Source organism: Panthera pardus, unplaced genomic scaffold (assembly GCF_024362965.1).
Source record: "Panthera pardus isolate Hobbes unplaced genomic scaffold, ASM2436296v1 HiC_scaffold_17, whole genome shotgun sequence".
Classification (NCBI taxonomy): Eukaryota; Metazoa; Chordata; class Mammalia; order Carnivora; family Felidae; genus Panthera; species Panthera pardus.
This window is the reverse complement of record NW_026526732.1, coordinates 53,403,174-53,419,783: the sequence shown is the minus strand read 5'-3', so window position 1 is coordinate 53,419,783 and position 16,610 is coordinate 53,403,174. Positions and strand designations below refer to the sequence as shown.

The following is a 16,610-nucleotide window of genomic DNA, read 5'->3' as shown; positions in this document are numbered from 1 at the left end:
AAGGACCAAAATCAGTAGGAATGAAGATGAGGAGAATATTCTAGGCCAGTGGAACTATGCCACAAAGGGTTGGAGGCAGAGACACAATGCTGTGCTTCGCTGAGACTGAACCAACCAAGCACTGTGAGGTGGAAAGCATTTGGAACAAAGCAGACCCAACTGGAATAGGTGCAATTCATTCTTTACTGCACTCTTTGAAAGACTGTGTGTTCTAGATAAGCTGACCGATGAGTAAATAAGTCAACATTATAGGGGGTGGATCAACAAAAAGGAAAAAAAAAAAAAGCAGGTAGATGGAAATTACAAGAAAAGGGGAAAAAAACATTCAGGAATTTGAAGATGTTCTGGGAAATAACAATGGGGTTTTACTTACACTGTGTTTGACACACTTGAAAGCTTGACCTTAATTAGTAAGTGCCGCTTTACTCTCTTTGCTCTGACAGAAGAAAACATTGAAACAATTTGTGCTGCTTGCACACAACTTCATCACGCTTTAGCGGAAGGAAACATGCTTGGAAATAAGTTTAAGAGAAGAAGTATTCTCCTGAAGACCCTATATAAACTAGTTGATATTGGTTCAGACTTGCTCAGCCTTAAACTTGCAAAACTTATTCTAGCAGTAAGTTTTTCTTTCCTCTGGTCTAGTAGACTGTAGCACTTAAAAGTTTTATCTAACTCTTTGTTTGTAAATATTACAAAGAAGATTAGAAATGCAGTGTGTTCATTTAGAAGCTTGAAAAGAAATTAAGGTAATAAGTTGACATCTCAGAATTTGGGAAGTACTATCTAAGGAACTAAGGCTGAGTACGTGGAAAATGCTCAAATAAATGCTTACATTTGGACTGTGGCTAAGCTTCAAAAAAAGGTGACAATAGGCAAATACATGCAAAACAGCTTGTCAAGTAACTTGAGATCAGTATCGGAGCATGCAGGCTGTGGTTTCTGCCCCATGGTTTCTGCTCGGTGCTTGATTCTGCTACATGATTTAATAAATAACTTAGGATAATGTGGGCCATGGACACAATGGCCAGGTGCTTTATGAACCAGTATGAAACAGAGAAACAGCTGCATGTGGTCATGGGAAGGTGGTAACAGAAGGCTCCCGTGAGGTGTTAGAAGAAAAGGCCAGACACCAAATAAAAGTCTGTAGAAACTCTGTCTCGAACAAAATGATATCATTGTTTGAGGGGAACGCTTTGTTGCCACAGCCATAAACAGTTGGAAACAAAAGATAAGACACAGTTATTATAGAATGTTCTAAAAGAGCCGCTAAAACAAATGAATGAAGCTTTGTTGACCTAGTTTCATAAAAGTGATAGCTATTATGTTAACACCCATAATTCATATAATTTAAAATCTGAAAGTACACAGGGAAGGTAAGCATTGGCATACTTACTCAGAGTTTAGTAAGAGTGCCCACTGTTCCTTAGTTTGATGTCTTTGATGAAGCAGAATATTCTGACTACGTACTCTATGTAATTTTTTGAAGAAGCTACATTCTTATTCAGCTGTCATCAAAAACTATTCACCCTCTTGTAAAAAAAAAAACAAAAAACTGTAATATGTGACTCAGAAAGTAGCATTTCTTTGAAATAGTGATTTCAGCAGTATTTTAATCCCCTCATTGAGGATAACTGGTCAATCAGTTTTAATGAAACAAAAAGAGCATAAGCCACAGAGATAGTTCAAGTCAAAAGTTGTAGGTAGACTATATATGTTAACTAACTGGAATTTAAACATAAGCTTGAAAAAGAAAAGAAAAAGTTGTAGGTAGAGGCAAAAAGATATCTGCCTGCTTACCCTGTTTCCTCTCTGACCCTGGGTTTGGGGTACTCCCTTGGCCCAGGAGAGCCCCTGTGAGCTGGAAGCCTCTACAGTGTAGCTGCCCCAAGATGCCAGCTGCTGAGGGATTGACTGCCTTTGGTTTTTCATCTGGATCCTAGACGTTTTGCTCCAAACCAAGCCAAAAATTAGAGAGGAGGAGGAAAATGCCACAAATTAATCAGTGCTTTGCCGAGAAAATATCATTTTGGTTATAAAAGGTGCCATTCAAATTAATTATACACATGACACCATTTATTTTAGGGTAAAGGGCTAAGTGATTGCCAGGCAGCGATCGCGTTCTGAACTAAATTTGATTAGATAAGGCTCTCTCTGTGACATTGACTGCCTTGCTGAATCAGAGTCAAGACTGGCTAGGCTGCACTCCAGAGTGCAGAGATGGGCAGGTTGTTCCTTCTGATTAACTATAGAACCAGGTCAGGAGGGACTTCCAAGGCCATCAATCCCAACTTCCCATCTGCTACCTGAATCTCCCCTAATGTTCCAAGCAAGACACTGTTTTGCATGGGCCTTGGTGTTGGGATTCTATGTAAGTTTTAAAAAGGCCACATCATAAAAAGCTGTCGAAAAAGCAAATAATAGTAATAATAAAGATATATGGAACCAAGATGTTTTTAATATCTTCTCTAGTGTCTGCCAATATTTTACCTACCAGTGTAGTATTACAATTCAGACATTTAAAATTATTTATAGTTAAAAAAAACTTGGTGAGCATAATGTCAGTGTTTCTGATTTCTTGCCTTTTTTTTTCTTTCTGGTTAAGTAAGTTGGGGGGTTTGCCAGACAGCGATTTTAATTTTAACCTTTGTGTCAAAAGATCTTTCTGGAGCGCCTGGGTGGCTCAGTCGGTTAAGCGTCTGACTTTGACTCAGGTCACGATCTCGCGGTCCGTGAGTTCGAGCCCCGCGTCGGGCTCAGGGCTGATGGCTCAGAGCCTGGAGCCTGCTTCCAATTCTGTGTCTCCCTCTCTCTCTGCCCCTCACCCGCTCATGCTCTGTCTCTGTCTCAAAAATAAATAAACGTTAAAAAAAAATTTAAAAAAAAGATCTTTCAAAAATTTATCAGTCTACATTAAGAGATTTTTTAGGGGCACCTGGGTGGCTCAGGTTAAGTGAATTGGTTAAGTGTTTGACTTTGGCTCAGGTCATGATCTCATGGTTCGTGGGTTCGAGCCCTGCATCAGGCTCTGCATTGACAGCACAGAGCCTGCTTGGGATTCTCTCTCTCCCTGTCTCTCTCTCTCTCTCTCTCTGCCCCTCCCCCACCCCCAAAATAAATAAATAAACTTTTAAAAAAAGATATTTTTTAGTACAAATGTATACACAATGAATGCAGCTATATTCAGGAGGGGGGAAAATCTAGTTCTCTGTACAGGGGGGAGAAACAGAAAAAAAAACAAAAACCAAAAAACACCAATATGTCAACAGTGATTATGCATAGTAAGTAGAATTATAAGTGTTTTTAAACTTCTTTTTAATTTTCCAAATTTGCTTTATAGAGAAAAGACTGCAGTCTTGAATGTAAGAAATAAACTACCCACTGTAAGAACTTACTTTGTGCCAGGGGCCCTTGACCCTGGGGATACAAGTGAATGAAGTAGCCTCTGCCTTCCTGGCTGGCACTGTGGCAGGAGAGATTCTGCTAAACGCAGAAAATGCCCAACAGGGAGGATGAGTACTAGGGGCCAAGTGCACCGCACAGGAAAGGGGATGGACAGTGTGGGGGAAAGAGCTGTTTCACGTGAGGTTGTCTGTGCTCCTTGCATGCAACTTAAGATTACTTTTTCATGCCCCAGAGTCATAATTTTATAGTGATCAAAAGAGAAGGTATAGGAATGCACTTTGAAAGTAATTTGACCTTAGAGCAGACTTGGAAATTGTAGACTGACTGTTTGTTTGATTGATTGATTTTTTTAATGAAAACCCTGACATGAGTTGTTGTAATTTTTCCTCTGTCAGTTTTCACTAAAAATGTAAGACTTGGGTGGGGGGAGGGGGGTGAGGTTAGTTGTATTCATTCATTCATTCATTCATTCATCAAGTTTTATGTTATGTTATTTTTAAGATTATTTATTTATTTTGAGAGGTGGGGAGGGGCAGGGAGAGAGAGAATCCCAAGTAGTCTCCGCACTGTTAGTGTGGGGCCCCGCGCAGGGCTCCAACTCACCACCTACGAGATCATGACCTGACCGGAAATCAAGAGTCAGACGTTTAACTAAGCCACCGAGGCGCCCCTGTTCAACAAGTTTTATTAAGTACACAACACGTGCTACATATCACAGTGTCATAGGGGACTGTTAACTGATTAAAATATATTCCCCTTGTTGTGATGAGCACTGGGTGCTATATATAAGTGATGAATTGGTAAATTCTACACCTGAAACCAATTTTATCAAATTTGTTAACTAGAATTTAATTCAAACCTTAAAATATATTCCCAAATATCAAGGACAATATATATTTCCATTGATTTAGAATTTCTTTCTATTTTCTTTAATCAGTTTATTTTCTCAGTTTTTAAATAATTTTTTAAACACCTAAGCATTACAATTTTTTGTTTAATTTCCATTTCCTTTTTCCTCCTGAGAACAGAAGGAATCCCCATCCTGCCATGTGTTAACAGTTTGTGAGGCTTCCACAAGGGAGCTTCCCAGACTTGCATGTGCACTGGATCCCTGGGCAGCTTGTTAAAATGCAGATTCTGATTCAGCAGCCGCTGGGTGGGGACTATGAGTCTGCACTTCTAATACTCACCCAGATTCCTCAGGTGCCAGATGGAAATGACAACACCTAAAGTGCAAGGTGGCTCGGAGGTAACATGTGGAGGGGCCCAGTGCAGGGAGGTGCATGGAGGCCACTCTCTGGATAAATGCTTCCATCCCTCTGCCCCTCCGGCACGGGGCTGGCCATGTTCGTCCTTGTGCTTCAACAGTGAACAACACTGTGCTTGATACACGGTAGGAGCCCATTAGTATTTGCGGATCAAGCACAGAATGAATCTTTAAAAACATGTCTGACAAATCCCATTATCTTTTTTTTAACGAACTGACGTTGAAGATAATTTTAAGGATACTTTTTAATGATAAAATAATGACCCATATGCCATCCTTTTCACACAGATATTTATTTAGATGACCTCATTCCTACTGACATCTTTTACATTCTTGCAATGAGGGCACATAATATCTCCATTTTACAGTAGATTATAAATGTCTTTTTTTAACATTGTGTTCACAGTTACACTTTTTATGACTGCTTAATATGAGTAGTATTGATGTTCCACAGTTTATTAAACTATTTCCTGATATCACTTAGGATGTTTTTTATTTTTAATTTTCACTACTTTAGAGAGACATACAGCTGATTGAGACCATTTGATGTAGTTAGTCCCCCTCTACTGTGCTTATTTGACATATACTTTATTTCCCCTGTGCTTAATTTACTTGAATATTTTTCTATGATTTAGAAGGTAATTTTAAGCTTTGAACATCACACGCCATTATCTCAAAGCATTACAGGAATAGCCTTAAAAATGAATATATAGGTACTATCTAATCAAAGAGTATTACTTTTTTGGTTTTCTTTTATTTAAATGATAAGAATTGTACTTTCCCCTTCTAGGTATTCTTTTCTAAGTTAATTCGATCTGAATTTTGGCATCTGTGTTCCTTTACTCTTGTATGTTACAGCAGTCACCCCATTTAGTTAAGTTTCTCAACATCCTCCCCGCTTTTATCCTCACATACTCTTTAAAAAGTAACTAATAACCACACGTGCAAGGATGAGACTTTATGAACTGAGAAATAAAGGCTTATCATTAAAGCATGCTTACGCTGAAGATCATTTATATTGTATTTACCATAAATGAGTTAATTAAATACTATAGTTGGCAAGTTTGTAGCCTAAACTTAGAATTCTTCTTTACATTTTAAAAATACTCCTACAGGGGCGCCTGGGTGGTGCAGTCGGTTAAGCGTCCGACTTCAGCCAGGTCACGATCTCGCGGTCCGTGAGTTCGAGCCCCGCGCCAGGCTCTGGGCTGATGGCTCGGAGCCTGGAGCCTGTTTCCGATTCTGTGTCTCCCTCTCTCTCTGACCCTCCCCCGTTCATGCTCTGTCTCTCTCTGTCCCAAAAATAAATAAAAAACGTTGAAAAAAAATTAAAAATACTCCTACAGCACTTTTAAAATAGATGTGCGTGTTAAAAAATTACGGCGCGTCTTTATTTCCCTCTGCAATAAAAACATAAGTGTTTCCTTTCTCCGCAGCTTAAAGTGAGTAGAAAGAATCTTCTTAATGTCTGCAAACTTATATTCAAAATTAGCAGAAGTGAGAAGAATGACTCTCTGATTGAAAATGACAGCATTCTGGGTGAGTATCACTCAGCACCACCACCGAGTGAATGTCGCACTTGAGTGAATGAGGAGTTTGGGGAGCAAAGTTCTCACTAATGGTGGCCAGAATATCTTTATTTTCTACTAATTCCAGAAGTGATGCGATGCCTATTGTTGCTCTGTCCGTCTCTGTGTTTTCCATATTCCTTTGAATGTATCCTCGTTAGCTATTTGTTTTCAATGTCTGTAGTAACATCATGTGACTATCAAGTGTTGCCTATTTAAAAATTCATCTCCTGGTCTTGGATTGACTGTCAGACAAAATACACTTAATGGTATTTAACATAATTGAAATTTTTGGTCTTTTGATGTAGTAGAAATGACAAAAACTTGGAAGACAAACTGGAAGACAGGTGTTGTAGGCATTTGACATCAAAGTGTCTCAAATGTGTTTCAAATATGTAGGTAGAGAAATTTTATTGCCCTGTAGCTAGCTACATAACGTTTAAATAGCTAATAATGTTTAAATCTTAAACATTAAATAATTAAGATGCTTCAGTAGTTATCTAAATAGAAATCTTTTATGAATTAGTATTGCTGATCTAAGGGAAGGCAGTGGAGTTCTTTTTTTGCAACATAGGATAAATGACCTCTTTTTTTGACCTCAGCAGACAGTTTTTGAGAGAGACAGAGACGGAATGTGAGTGGGTTAGGGGCAGAGAGAGAGGGGGACACAGAATCCGAAGCAGGTTCCAGGTTCCGAGCTGTCAGCACAGAGCCTGATGCGGGGCCCGAACTCATGAGCTGTGAGATCATGACCTGAGCCTAAGTCAGATGCTCAACCGACTGAGCCACCCAGGTGCCCCAAGAACATGTTCTTATTTATATATTAATTATCCCATCCTTTTGCTGTCACTGTTATTACAGAGATTTGTCTTTGCTACACGTAAGCTTTCCTCTTTACACCACATGAGTAACCCTTAACAAGCATCTATATGTAGGTTCTCACTAACATTTTAGAAATTATATTTGGTGTTCACATGCAAGTGCTTTAAAATGTCTCTCTCGGGGCGCCTGGGTGGCTCAGTCGGTTGGGCGTCTGACTTCGGCTCAGGTCACGATCTCGCGGTCCGTGAGTTCGAGCCCCGCGTCGGGCTCTGGGCTGATGGCTCAGAGCCTGGAGCCTGCTTCCGATTCTGTGTCTCCCTCTCTCTCTGCCCCTCCCCCGTTCATGCTCTGTCTTTCTCTGTCTCAAAAATAAATAAAATGTTAAAAAAAAAAAATTAAAAAAAAAAAGTCTCTCTCCAGCTGTTATACATTTGTCATAATTCATCTTCTTGACAGAATCATTACTGGAGGTCCTGAGAAATGAAGACCTGCACACTAACACTGAAGCTTTTTTATACTGTATGGGGGCTATCAAATTCATTTCTGGAAACCCAGGATTTCTCGATGAAATGATCAGCAAAGGTGCTGTGGAAATATTGGTGAATTTGATAAAGCAGATCAATGAGAACACCAGGAAATGTGGCACATGTCTGCCTAACTCAGGCCACTTGTTAGTCCAAGTGAGTATTTTACTTGAAAAGGTTATATGTGTAAAATTAGTTTTTATGTTACCTAACACTAGTTACCTGCCAGGTGTAACAGGTAACAAGGGGGCTCTTACCTAGTCAGCTGGGGGTGCCTGGCCTTGGGGTTCAAGAACAGCAGCCACTGCTCCACCTCTGCCCCCGTGTGTGCCCATTTTCCCTGGAAAGGCCACTCCATGGCTTTTCACCAAACAGCTCTCTGTGGCTTTGAAATCCATTTCCGCTACCCTGCAGAGAAAGTAGGCCTGAGACAATAAAAAGTAGCCTCTCTCTGCAAAACAATTGCAAGCTCTTACCAGAATTTTAACATGCAGAGTTTTAACTTTTAGAGCTTCAAAGACTGAAGATTGTTCATGGTAGCTAATGTCATGGATCTCGTACCTCCAGTAAAAAGCAGAAGTTAACAATACGGGGGTGTGGAGATGACCCACAGGCCTGAGACTATAAGCATGAGGGTTAGCAAAACTAGATCTGTTTAACATGACCGGGGGCAAGAAAAAAGAGATTGGTTCCGTGTTAGTTTTACTACTTCTTTTGTGGCAGATTAAATTTCATAGTTAAATTATTTTCATTGGAGATGCTTCAGCTCTCATGTTCATTTTTAGATGAGATTTTACTTTTTAATAGGATTTGTATATCAGATAATAGCATCTTTGATGTAATACTTCATGAGATTTGAAATGTGCCTGCCAATTAATGAGGATTGATTGAGCACTCAGGGTGCTGGCAGCTTTGGGGAAAGTGTGTTAAAAATTAGATTTGAGCCCTGCCTTAAAGATGCTTAAAGTGTTTATGATGATCATTAATTTTGGACTTTGTGGTCTGTCTCCATTTTGAAAAAAGATTATGAAAACCCCTTTTAGTCGTGGATGATGCAGAATTATATGGGATGAGCCATCTTTTGTCTAGGGAGGCTTAGAAACATTATTTTCTTACTGCCAGTGGTATTGAGTTATTCAAAAGTTTTCCTCAATGAAAATAATTACTTTGGTTATATAATTATATTTCCTTATTAAAATGCAAAAAAAGTATAAGGAAGAGTGTAAAATTGCCTGAAATATTTTTAACCTGAGATAATACACCTCCAGCATTTTAGCAAACATTTTCCCATGCATTTTACATATATATACTTACATATGCATAATTTCATATAATTCTTACGTTTTTATCATGAACCATCTTATTTTTAATAGCTCTTCTCACTTATTTTCCCTTATTTTCCATTACCCTCTTCCTTCCTCATTTCTCCTGTTCCAACCAGTTATTGTCCACACTGATGTGCTCAGCACCTTTTAATGCAATCATAGGTTTTCAAAAATGGGATATTCTATGCACTTCTCTGTTCTCATTTAACAATACATTGTAAGAACCCCTTGGAGACTTATTTTACTTTTTTTTTAATGACTGCACAATATTCTGTGATAAGGATGTACCTCAGATTCCGAACTGTTCTCCTTTTGGGATATTCACTCTTTTTAATTTTTATGCAATGGCTTTTAGAATTCTTGTCTGATTAAAAAATCTCTTTCCAACCCATTTATATACACATATATAAATATATATGTAAATATACTATACTATAATATATGTTGTAATATACAACAAAATAAAATATATGCAAATTTATATGTTTATTTATATTTATATTTATTTATATACTTATATATGTTAAAATATATACTATATAGAAGTAGGATCAGTTGGTATAAAGGAACATTGACCGTTTTTCAGAATATTTATGTATTTATTTTGAGGAGGGGGAGGGGCAGAAAGGAGGGAGAGAGACAATCCCAAGCAGGCTCCAGGCTGTTAGCGCAGAGCCTGATGTGGGGCTGGAACTCACAAACTGTGAGATCACGACCTGAGCCAAAATCAGTAGTCGGACACTTAACCAAATGAGCCACCCAGGTGCCCCAAGGAGCACTGAGTATTATTGTAACCTGGATCGCCAGTCCAGAACTAGGACAAGTGTATACCAGTAAGTACAGTGTAATCCCCATGTTCCCCTTCTTTCCCTTCCACCTACACTCAGCATCCTTAGGTTCACTAGGTTAGATGTCTTTTTCCTTTCCTGGCATCCGTGCACCCCGCTAGGTGGTGTAACAAGGGGCACTCTAGTAACTTCTTCCTCTCTGCCTGCCACTACTCACCAGGCACTGTCATTGTCCCCAGATCCCTCCTCTGAACCTGTCTAGGATCTGGCATAGCCAGGGCTTACATGCCTGAGGTTTCTCCCTGGAGCACAATCCAGCAGGAGAAAGTGCCACCACCTAAGATTGCACTCCTGCGATGGTCACCAGGCCCCTTTTGCACCATCTACACAGTGTCACTCTGTGTGTGTGTGTGTGTGTGTGTGTGTGTGTGTGTGTGTGTTTACAGATCTGGGAGGAAGGAGATCTTGTTTTAGGCTACTTTATCATGGGACCCCCTGAACTAGACATTCCCTCATATTTAATTAAAAGGAAGAAAAGCTGTTGTGTATCATACAGTTGATAAAATGTAAGCAACATGACTTCATTATAGGAGCAGATGAAAATCTCTACTCCTGTGAATGTGTAACACTGACTGGCTGTTCACTAGCCGGCCCATGTGCAAATTCAACCAAACAGATCTGGCCATGCAGAGAACTGTTTGTTCATACTAGTTTTCAGAACGTGGTAACTCTAGCTCATGAGACGTTTTTAAAAAGCAACTTTGTTCAATAGAAAAAATAAGTTGATTACAGTGGCTGTACCAATAAAATGTCTGTAAGCCAGAGAGAACCTGGCAAGACCAAAACGACAAGGGTAGGTAACTGTGACTACAAGGGTAGTCACAGTTGTGACTTCCTCTCTTCTATGACTTTCAACCCGGAGAACCTCAGTAGCTTCAGCACACTTTCTGGGCACCTCCTGTTATAGAACTATAGGTTCTAGCATGTGGCCCAAATGCTGGAGTCATTCTGTTTCCCCAAAGCTGCCCTGTTGGGCACCCAGAAGCTGGAGCCTGAAGCTTGTGTAGGATTTGGGAAACTGGCACGAAGGGAATGGGATAAGGTGTGTTTGGGGAATGCCAAGCAGGTAGGCTTGTCCAGAGCCGAGAGGTTCTGTGAGGTTCAGAGGCCACAGCCCTGAGTCTCGAACACCAGGCTATCGAGTGTGGACTTGGAGGAGCTGCTGGAGGTGGGGAGGAGGAGGGGAGATCAGAGTGGCAGAAAGACGAACGTGCACGAGACAATAAATTGGAAAAGACCAAGAAGCTGACAAGCGATGGGAGGGGACTGTGTCAGTCGCACAGACTGGTTGGAGGGCAGAGCTCTCACACACAGCAGCCCCAGTTAAGAGGCATTGCTGCAGTTATTAGGGTCGGGGCAGATTATAATAGAGCTAAAGGGAAGAGGTCAAGGAGTGGGTGTGGAAGGAAGACTCCTCCACAGCATCTGGGCTAAAGCTGCTTACAGGAAAACACGAAGTTCTGAGATCTTGAAGGTTTTCTTTATGTTGTTTCTCACTTGTATATATATATGGAGAGGGAGAGGGATATATGTGTGTGTATATATATATATATATATATGTTTATGTTGTTCACTGTGTGGTTGAAATCAAGGGACATTGATTTCACAGGTGTTGCTCTGTGCCAGGCATGTTCTGGATGGGGTAAGGAACACAGTTGCCAGTAGGGGCCTACCGTCTGGAGATACCCCGTGTCCAGATAATAGTATTCTGATGCCGCATTCTTCTATCATGGAAATCATGGTATTTACACACGTTCAATGCTGCATTCTGTTCTGCCTACCATGTACTTAATAGCATTTTGAGAGGGTGACTGTAGCTGCTCAGAGGAACCAAGGCATTGCTGCCTGTGTGCCAAGTACAAGTATTAATACAGAACTGGAGATACGACTTTGTAAAATGGCAGGAGTAAAGAAGTTTAAACTGTGTATGTTTACTGAATTCTAGAATGCTAGGATTTCAGGAGAGCCCCCCAAAAGTTGGAAAAAGACAAATATAGGCCAGACAAAAGGCAAGGCCCCCTAAATGCCAGTAGTAAATTGTATCACCCAAGGAGGTGACAGACAGAAATAGGGATTTGTCAATGTTGGTCTTGAATGAGTTATCAGGAGGTGTTAGGTTCATGTCTGACTTCTAAAGCCTAGCATTTGGGAAGGTATAACATGGGAGTGGAGGTAGACTGCTAGAATCACCTCCATCATAAAGTTTGTTGTGGTCTCCATCATACCCTCTTCCTAGGGAATGGGGAAAAGTCTTCTATATATGTCATAATCACAACCAAGCTCTGATGACCCTGGTGTCTTGTCTGTCCTCTTGCGTTTTGAGAACATCATGTACACAGCTGCTTTACTGTAATTGAAGAAATCTCAAGGTATCACATTTATAGTTAGGTAATTTATAGGTATATAATGTAACTATTTTTTAACGGTTTTTTTTAAGTTTATTTATTTTGAGAGAGAGAGAACACAAGCCAGGGAGGGGCAGAGAGAGAGGGAGAGAGAAAATCCCAAGAAGGCTCCACACTGTCAGTGCAGAGCCCGACCAGGGCTGGATCTCACCAACTGTGAGACCATGACCTGAACCAAAACCAAAGGTCAGTTGCTTAATGGACTGAGCCACTCAGGAGCCCCTATAATGTAACTGTTAAAACCCAGATTGTCTTGAACTAACATTCCTACTTTTTCTTATTCCTTTGTATTTCCAACCTTTCTGGTTTACAGCTTGACCCATTTGATTTTGAGTTTAATCCATAGAGAAATACATTCTTTCCCTGCTTCAGATACAACATTTTTTACTGTTTTGTGACATCCAGATAACATGGTTCGCTTCCTTCCCCTCTTCTCATGTCCGGCTCACTTCTCTGGCCTCGAAGCCTTCAAGTGTCACCCCAGAGGGTCCTTCACACCCTAGTCACCTCCCTCCTTTGCCCAGTGCATCTCCTGAGTTATCTTCTTCCTTTTTCTCAGAGAAAATTTCTTAGTAATGTTAGTCCTCATGGCCCTCGTCATTCCCTGCTCCATTCCTTCACTTTGGCTTGCGTTTGGGAGAAGGAAAGTGAATTAAACCAAGAGAGATGACTCAGACATTTTGAGCCCGGATCGTTCAGAAAATGATACTATCATCATTAGAAATTAGAGAGTTATACAAGGAACTCATTTGGTGAGAGAAGGAAATTAATTACGTAATTAGTCTTAACTGAAAATTTTAAAGTGCCAGCAGAATAGCCAAGTGGGGCTGTCCAGTAAGCGACTGCAGTTTTGAACGGGTGCTTAGCAGAGAAAGTAAAGCTGAGAAAACAGATTTAGGGCCGTCTGCATGGAGGTGATAGTCGAAGTCAAGAAAGACCAAGGGGAGAGTATAGAAAGTTAGTAGAGGAGGTCAGAGAACAGATTCTATAAAATGGCCACATTTATGGAATGGGGGAAGAAAAGAGAAAATGCAGAGGCCCGGAAACTAAGAAAGGACCGTGTACAGGAGAGTAGAGATCTTAAAAGCACGGACTGGGTTGGTCAGCTCCGGGAAATGCTGTGGAGAGCACCCACGGGAGGGCACGTGTTCTTCTTGTGGAGAAGCTGGAGTAGGCGGGTGCGATGGAGTCATGCTCCAGTGCTCCGTGCTGTCTTGGAAGCTTGTAGGAGTTCTTTATCCCTGTTTTTTTGTTTTTGTTTTTGTTTTTGTTTTTTTTTTTAATGAAAAGGTGTTTTGATGTCATTGATTTTTTAAAAACATGTCTAAGCCCCAGAGTAGACTCCCTGCTTTGAGTCGTGGGAGTTCACTGCTGTATTCTGTGTGTGGCCCTCCTCCACCCCATCTTCAAAAGCCTGAAGGTCCATTTGGCTTTGTACCCAGTGCTGGGACAGGGCTGTCTAGTGAAGAGAGCACACGCCTGAGCTGGCCTTTCGTCTCTGACCCTAGCAGCGCTTCTCAGCCTCTGAGCCCCGCTTTCCTCGTGTTTAAAGGACCAGCGTAACGTGTAGTTGGGAAAATTAATGAGCTAATCAAAGCACTAGAATAGGATATGGCACATAGTTGGTACTCAGCAGAAATTTATTAAATAAAATAAAATCAGAGTTTCGAAAACCTGAAGTTTTAATTGAATAGCAATTTCTTCTGATGAGAAAAAAATTAATCGCAAGAAATTAAGATGATAGAAGTAGATTTCAAATCTTGGATCTTTTTATGTTCTTCCGTCTTTGATAAGCTCTGTGGAGAACCGTGCTGAATAGAAACTAAAATCTGGAAGGGGGTGCTATATTGGCAACGTAGGATTCTGGGTACTTCACGGACCCCAAATTCTCAGAGTCAACTATTCTCTGCTTCAAGGATTTAGGGAATTTAAGTGATGCCTTTGACTGAAGGCTGGAGATTCAGTGAAGCGGTGATTTACATTATGTTAGTAATTAACAACTGTACCTGTAAATCTTGCTTGGGGTCCTTTAAATCTCGTGTTAGTTATATTTAGTCATTTTAAGATGTATTTAGGTAGTTAATTATTATGAGTATGCACACTTAACTAGGAAAGTATGTTAACTCCCTTTCTGTGGCTTACCCTGCCTATGGGAAATCTACCTCTCAGACCATAAAATCAGAACCAAGGCAATAACTTCCACCTGATGGAACCTTGTTCTGGTTATTGGAGGAAATAAACTGCATAGCTATAAAATGAGAGCAAATATTCCCATGATTATATTTCTTAAATTCTTATAATTTTCTTGGAGATTTGATGATTAAGCAGAAATATTTTTAAAGCATCTTTTTTAAAGGTTTTGTTTGAGTAGGAAGAGGCAAATGAGGTCATTTATTTTCTTATTGTTTTAATTGAGGCATATAATTTACGATCCAATGAAATGCTCAGATCTTATATGTTTGATGAGTTTTTTTATATATAATTTCTTGTCAAACTGGCTTCCATACAACACCCAGTGCTCATCCCAACAAGTGCCCTCCTTAATGCCCATCACCCACTTTCCCCTCTACTCCACCCCCCATCAACCCTTAATTTATTCTCTGTTTTTAAGAGTCTCTTATGGTTTGCCTCCTTCCCTCTCTGTTTATAACTTTTTCCCCTTCCCCTCCCCCGATGTTTGATGAGTCAAAAGCATACAGGGGGGTGGGAGGGAGGGGAGGGTGGGTGATGGGTATTGAGGAGGGCACCTTTTGGGATGAGCACTGGGTGTTGTATGGAAACCAATTTGACAATAAACTTCAAATATTGAAAAAAAAAAGCATACAGCCATGTAATCCACACCCCTGTCAAAATTCAGAAGATTTCTATCACCTCAGAAATTTCCTCCCACCGCTTCCCAGCTAATTCCCATTCTCCTACTCATAAAGGGAACCATTTTTCTGATGTCTTTCACCATAGATGAGCTCTACCTATTCTAGAATTTAACAAAAATGGAATATACGGTGTGTGCTTTTTTGTGTCTGGCTTGTTTTCTTTAACTTTTATTTTGAACCAAATATAGGTTCACAAGATGTTGCAAAAATAGTACAGAGGAGTCCTGTGTACCCCTCACCCAGCTTCTCCCAGTGGTGACATTTTACATAACTATCGTACATTATGAAAACCAGGAAATTGAATTGTATAGTACAGTTAACTAGAGTACTATTTCTGGCTCAATTTGCTTCTCAGTATATTGTTTTTGAGATGAAATGAAACTTTTTTTGTCACAATCTTTGGTTTGGCCACTAGGCTTGCTAATTTTGTAATGATGTATTTGTTAGTGAAGAGGGGACCAGCATTTGCTACTTAGGAGGCTTCTTTCCTATAAGGAATACCCAGTATAACTAAAAAACCTAATCAGCCAACTGGCATGGGGGGTGGGGGGGTGGCAGTCATAGCCCTGGCTCTTCCTCTTCACTTCTCCTCCCTTTCTTGGGAAAGACCTATGAATAGGTAACTCTTGCTCACCTCAGATTCTCCAGGGATTAGCATATCTAAAGATTTGGGGAGGGGTGCCTGGGTGGCTCAGTCGGTTAAGCGTCCGACTTCAGCTCAGGTCATGATCTCATGGTTTGTGAGTTTGAGCCCTGCGTTGGGCTCTGCGCTGACCGCTCAGAGCCTGGAGCCTGCTTCAGATTCTGTGTCTCCCTCTCTCTGCCCCTCCCTGACTCATATTCTGTCTCTCTGTCTCTCAAAAATAAATAAACATTAAAAAAATAAATAAAACAAGTAAAAAGATTTGAGGAGACTCAGAGACCCCAGACATGTAATGTAGTGTCTTGGGTTTGAACCTAGAAATAAGAGAAAAACTAAGGCAGATGGGGATGGGGAGAAAGTTATCATCATGGTTGGAACTTGTAATTTATAGGTGAGGCAGACATACATTCTCAACCTGAATCCCTGAATTAGACCATCACAAGCTGTATCTGCCTCAGAAGGAGCAGAGGAGAGCATCCTGTGCTCCCTAGTCAGGAAGTAAGGGATGGAGACGGGTCAGGAGTATTATGCTAGAGAGTATCTCTTCACAAGGAAGGAACATCAAGAGTGGGAAGTAAATATTCCTATGCCTACTGTTTCTGGGAAGAAACATTTATTTCTTTAAAAAAAAAATTTTTTTTAATGTTTACTTATTTTTGAGAGAAAGACAGAGAAAGAGCTTCAGTGGGGAAGGGGCAGAGAGAGAGGGAGACACAGAATCCAAAGCAGGCTTCAGGCTGTAAGCTGTCAGCACAGAGTCCGACCTGGGGCTCGAACCCACGGGCTGTGAGATCATGACCTGAGCCTAAGTCTGTCACTTAATCAACTGAGCTACCCAGGCACCCCTTAAAAAAATTTTTTTTAATGATGATTTACTTTTGAGACAGAAAGACAGAGTGGCAGTGAGCGAGGGGCAGAGAGAGGGAGACA

The 16,610-nt window shown here is 40.5% G+C and overlaps 1 protein-coding gene across 2 annotated transcripts in view; it reads left to right on the top strand.

Moving 5' to 3' along the window:
- The window catches only part of ARMC2 (armadillo repeat containing 2), a 105,666-nt gene that overhangs the window by 47,108 nt on the left and 41,948 nt on the right, over window positions 1-16,610 (top strand). For both annotated transcript variants that reach the window (XM_019443033.2, XM_019443034.2), the window contains 3 exons: window positions 444-619; window positions 6,109-6,211; window positions 7,519-7,742. In XM_019443033.2, coding sequence (XP_019298578.2) covers window positions 444-619; window positions 6,109-6,211; window positions 7,519-7,742 — 503 coding nt within the window. The remainder of the gene's footprint in view (window positions 1-443; window positions 620-6,108; window positions 6,212-7,518; window positions 7,743-16,610) is intronic.